Source organism: Brassica oleracea, chromosome C2 (assembly GCF_000695525.1).
Source record: "Brassica oleracea var. oleracea cultivar TO1000 chromosome C2, BOL, whole genome shotgun sequence".
Lineage (NCBI taxonomy): Eukaryota > Viridiplantae > Streptophyta > Magnoliopsida > Brassicales > Brassicaceae > Brassica > Brassica oleracea.
Genome location: NC_027749.1, coordinates 20,350,159 through 20,355,386, shown reverse-complemented (window position 1 = coordinate 20,355,386; position 5,228 = coordinate 20,350,159). Strand labels below are relative to the sequence as shown.

The following is a 5,228-nucleotide window of genomic DNA, read 5'->3' as shown; positions in this document are numbered from 1 at the left end:
AACTTGAAAATCACGTTTAGATAATCTTTACAAACCAGATTTTCCTGTTTTAGCTCATTTTAAATCAACAAGGAATGTGTATTTAATAATTCTTTTTTTTTTTTTTTTTTTTGATCAACTGTATTTAATAATTCAAAACCGTATATTCCATTAGAAAAGATTTTCGAGTAACACCTAACAAAATCTTTTCTTAAATACTACAACTACCCTTACATAAGCCACTATATATATACGACTACTCTATTGCGTCAAAATATAAGCAGTGAATCATCCTCAACCTAAACATGTCTTTAAAACAATTTTCAGCTTCTCACAAAGGTCAGACCTTTCAAAAATAACCGGCGAGTTCAAGTTTAATTCGTGGAGGCAAAACACATCTTTTGAAGGAGATTCCTACGAAATGATTTTAGCCGACCAAATGGTATATTTTCTTTCTAAACGTTTGTATACTTCTGTTGCAAACTTCCTTATACTATTATCTAACAATAACCGTGTTCCTATGTAGGGTAACAAGATCCATGCATCTTGCAAAAAGACTCACATGTATCGAGTTCAAAGTGGCCTACCTATAGGCGGATGGGGAGGCAATTGACAAAATGAACATCTCTGGGGCTGGTGGTTCATATCGAACAACAAGGCATCCGTATAAGATGACTATCACAGATGAGTCAGTGATATCACGTTCAGATTTAACTGATGAAAGCCTGTTCCTGTCTCTTGCCAATTATGAAAAGATACAAAATTGTATAAAGACAGACTTCCTTATAGGTATTCAAGTCGATTCTAAATTTTCTATAAATATATTCTTCTTATGTTGGTTTATCTTACTTTTACGTACCCTTTATAATTCTGTGTTTCCTAATTTTTGTATGTCCTGGCAGATATAATAGGGGAAGAGTTCATGAACTAGGAGTTGTTCAAACCGTGCAAGTGTCAGGTCAAGACAGAAAAAGGATTGAATTCCGCTTAGTTGACACAAAGTTAGTTCTCATAACCTCTGTTCTATACAATATTAACATTTGGCCATCAACTTGATTAGTCCCTAACTTATCTATAATTTAATTTTTAGTGCAAATGGTCTTGCATGTTGTCTATGGGGAACTTGTGAGAACGTTTTACTGAGGAAGGAAATGATCAACCTATAGTTTGTTTGATCAGTTTTGCAAAAATTGGCTTCTTCAGAGGTATTTATTTAGCTTCTTCAAATCTTTCTGAATACCTTATACGATTGTTCCTAATGTAAATTATATAATTATTAGGTGAGGTACAAATTAAACAATAACGTACCATATTTTTGTCCACTGACGATTATTCTCATATTTATGTCCTACCAAAACTTATGCTTTTGTATACATTACTGCGTCACCTGGTGAATACATCACTAAGTAGAATGGAGATTTTCAGCATCGAATTAAATTTAACTGACCTGCTTCCTCTATTCCACTTATACCACTGATGTATCTCTATTATAAGGTCCTGTAAAAATTAAGAGAATATGTAGGAATCAGATTTGGTTTGACATCAAAAATATGCGATGGGTGATATGGGCTTCTACGTTTTTTCTTTAAGGTTAATGGGAATAAGTTGAATCCTACACTATATGATCGTACAAACTACAAACAGATAGTATCGTAATCTAAAGAACAAACATATGTATACTTTTTTTGGATCATCTGTCCATCTTCCACAATGGTGGTTCTCAAACTCAGCCCATATAATTTGGGGCCTCAAGCCCAAAATTACTGATCGCATCTCTAAAAATATTTCTTGGAACCGATATTTCTAATTTATTACTGCTTTTAAAAAAAAAACATTACAGTGTCACCACTCACCAACTATAGCCGAGAAGAGAAGAATTGAGAGCGAAAGGAACGACGTGAATGTTGCGATTGTTGTATAATATCAAATATAAACCACTTTGTAACTTGACAGGATAATAGAAAAATATTGGGCAGGTGAATTATTAGTATGGGATCCTGATCACCATGGGGTCACAAAAGTTATCATTATAGTGTTTTACAAAAATCGTTCTATTTTTCAACGCTTGCTCTCACTCACTCCTCTACATATAGAGACCAAAGAACTCACAAGACAACTCACTCCTACAAAACTAAACGTTTTCTTTTCTCATAGCAAGCAAAAAATCATGGCAGAAGCGTCTACTTTGGTGGGGAAGCTTGAGACAGATGTGGAGATCAAAGCTTCTGCTGGAAAGTTCCATCACATGTTCGCAGGAAGACCACACCATGTGTCCAAAGCAACTCCGGGCAACATTCAGAACTGTGAGCTACATGAAGGCAACTGGGGCAAAGTCGGTTCAGTCGTCATCTGGAACTACGTTCATGGCAAGCCAACTTTATATATATTTTTTACTTTTATAATACATACAATAAATTTCGTACTAGGAAAAAAAAATTGTTTAGGAAAATCTTAACAAGTCCATGAGTTCTACTACAGAATTACGTTTTGTATACACATATGTTTATGATTTTGAAAATAACATTCATGTTGATTCGTAAAAGACCAAACCTATATAAATAAAGTTTAAATAATTGGTGCAGATGGAGAGGCAAAGGTGGCTAAGGAGAGGGTCGAGGCGGTGGAGCCAGAGAAGAACCTGATCACGTTCAGGGTTGTAGAAGGTGATCTGTTGAAAGAGTACAAAAGCTTTGTGATCACAATCCAGGTGACCCCTAAGCATGGAGGGCCTGGTAGTGTTGTGCACTGGCACCTTGAGTACGAGAAAATTAGCGATGAGGTTGCTCACCCTGAAACCCTCCTCCAGTTCTGTGTTGAAATCTCAAAAGAGATCGATGAACATCTCTTGAACGAAGAATAGAGGATTACTCCTCGTGTGTATGCGTGGCCTCTTTTAAGTATCTGAAACTGAATTAAATAATGTGCCGTGTCCTAGTTTGGGTAGAGATATATGTTGGCGTGTGTGTGCACAATAGTATGGTGGAGATATATTTGAAGTTCTTAATTTGAATCGGCGTATAATAGGGGTAAAGATACAAGACGACATGAAGTTTATGTAGTATATACTCTACATCGGTTAATAATATAATTTCTATGTTTCAAAAAAATTATCCCCTCCTTTGAAACCTAATTTAACGAGGGTTAAATAAGAAGGAATAGCATCGATCGAGAGACAAATGTTATTCTTTTTTAGTATTAACAGGCATCGACATATAATATTACTTGTACTTGACATCCAAGCAATCTTGCAAAGAACATATAACATTAGGCCTGGACGTTCGGTTTTCGGTTCGGTTCTGGTTCGGTTCTTTCGATTTTCAGTTTTTTGGTTTTAGAAATATAGGAACCGTTTGGTTATCTATAAAATTCGGTTCGTGTCCGGTTCGATTCCTTCAAATTTTGGATCAGTTCGGATAACAATTATAAGAACCGATAAAATTTTGGTTCCAATTCGGTAACGGTTTAGTTCCGGTTTTTCGGTTAATTTTGGATAAGTCGTGGTAAAAGACAGAATTTTCGGGATTTTTAGATTAAAAAATCGGGTAATTCGGATAAATTTTAATATTTTGGATAAAAATTATTCAAGTTATTCGGGTTTTAGAATAATTTGGATAATTTTAAATACTTTAGATAAAAAAAATATTTGGGTATTTCAAAAGGTTACGGGTAGTTTGGTGTATAAGTAATATGTTTAGAATATTTGGTATTTTTAATACTAAATATAATTATTATTTTTAGGTATATAAATTGTATTTCAGATATTCAGGTACTCATTCGGTTCTCGGTTTGATTTTGGTTCGGTTTTGGTTCGGTTTCGTTTTTTGGTTATAAAAATATAGGAATCGTTTGGTCATTTTTGAACTTCAGTTCGGATTCGGATTCGGGTTCGGTTTGGTTCCGATTTAGTTTTCGGTTTTTGGTTTTTATGCCCATGCCTATATAACATACTACTTTTTGTTCCAGACATGAGAAAAAGAAATGGAGAAATAGAGAAATAAATCGATGTAATAAAGAAATAATGATGTACTGTGATTCACCAATTCAGCTATATCCACAGGTAAAAAGAAATTTTATTATTAAATATGATATTAAACTGTAAAGTTACGATTACTTCAAACATAAGATATATGTAGTAGTATTTCATATCTTAAAACCTAACCCACAAATTAATAGAGGCTGAAACCAAGTTCTAGCCGGAGATATGATCTAGTGGTCGATAACAATGGAATCCAGCTTGTAAACCTGAAACAAATGCAAATGAGGTGAATATGAATGAAACAAACAATAAACAGAGAATAATGAAGGTGATAAGGTGAGAAGAAATGGTCAGATTGATGGATGCAATGGAGCTAAGCTTGCTGGTTGTATAACACTCACAAGCTTTGACCGGTGGATGAAATGGATCGATGGATAGTGATTGATTCGCTCAATCAATGGACGAACAGGTTGCCTTGAATCTCATAAGACTCTCTGGAACGTTACTTTTTTAGGAATTAGTGAATCACTCAAAGAGAACTAGAGAACTAATAACAAACTAGATTTTGACCCCCGCGCGCGGACATATTTTTCAGAATATGTTGCAATTTATTTTTCATTTCACTATTTAGGATTGGAAAAAAACTCAAATCTGAAGAACCTAACCGATCCTGATCCGAAAAAATAGTACCAAGTCCAACTTGGAATTAATAAAATATCTGAATTATTCAAAATTTTGCTATTTATATGACTGGAACCTAATCCGATTCAAACCAAAATATTTCGGGTATCCGAATGTATATGAAATAGATTTATATACTTATATATATTAATTATTTTTAGATTTAATGTATATAAAAACATCCAAAATATATATGATACTTTTAAATTGTTTTAAATACTTGAATATATATACAAATAGTCAAAAGTAAATATCTAAAATAGTTGAAGTAGATTCAAAACACCAAAAATATTTAAAAGAATTATTGATTATGTATCCAAATATTTAAACCAAACCAATTTACATGTTAAGTTCAGGTACTGTGACATATGTTATTCAAATTTAAATTAAATATATTATTTTGTTTATAGATTTTGAGAAATTTAAACTATATAGTGAATTTTAGAATTTTAAAATAATTTAAATAGGTTATTAAAATCTAAACCGAACCCGCAAAGATCCGAACCACAAACCAAAATTTAGAAATATCCGAATGTTGAAATCTTTGATCCCGAAACCCAAAGAGACCCGAACTGAACCTGAATGGGTATCT

The 5,228-nt window shown here is 33.2% G+C and overlaps 1 protein-coding gene and 1 long non-coding RNA gene across 2 annotated transcripts; both read left to right on the top strand.

Annotated features, from left to right (window-relative positions):
* Positions 1-277: 277 nt before the first annotated feature.
* On the top strand, positions 278-1,288 carry LOC106326832. The gene is made up of 4 exons (XR_001267335.1): positions 278-421; positions 506-768; positions 882-980; positions 1,070-1,288. It is a non-coding gene; the product is annotated as an uncharacterized LOC106326832 (long non-coding RNA).
* Positions 1,289-2,011: 723 nt separating this feature from the next.
* Positions 2,012-2,989, top strand: LOC106326830 (MLP-like protein 31). The gene is made up of 2 exons (XM_013764764.1): positions 2,012-2,345; positions 2,562-2,989. The coding sequence occupies exons 1-2, from the start codon at positions 2,147-2,149 to the stop codon at positions 2,837-2,839; spliced, it is 477 nt and encodes a 158-aa protein (XP_013620218.1). The 5' UTR covers positions 2,012-2,146; the 3' UTR covers positions 2,840-2,989.
* Positions 2,990-5,228: the final 2,239 nt, after the last annotated feature.

Excerpts from the sequence above, each read along its gene's own strand:
- LOC106326830 (XM_013764764.1), top strand. The coding sequence starts at position 2,147 with ATGGCAGAAGCGTCTACTTTGGTGGGGAAGCTTGAGACAGATGTGGAG. Across the intron at positions 2,346-2,561 it reads CATCTGGAACTACGTTCATG|ATGGAGAGGCAAAGGTGGCT; the intron begins GCAAGCCAACTT and ends TAATTGGTGCAG.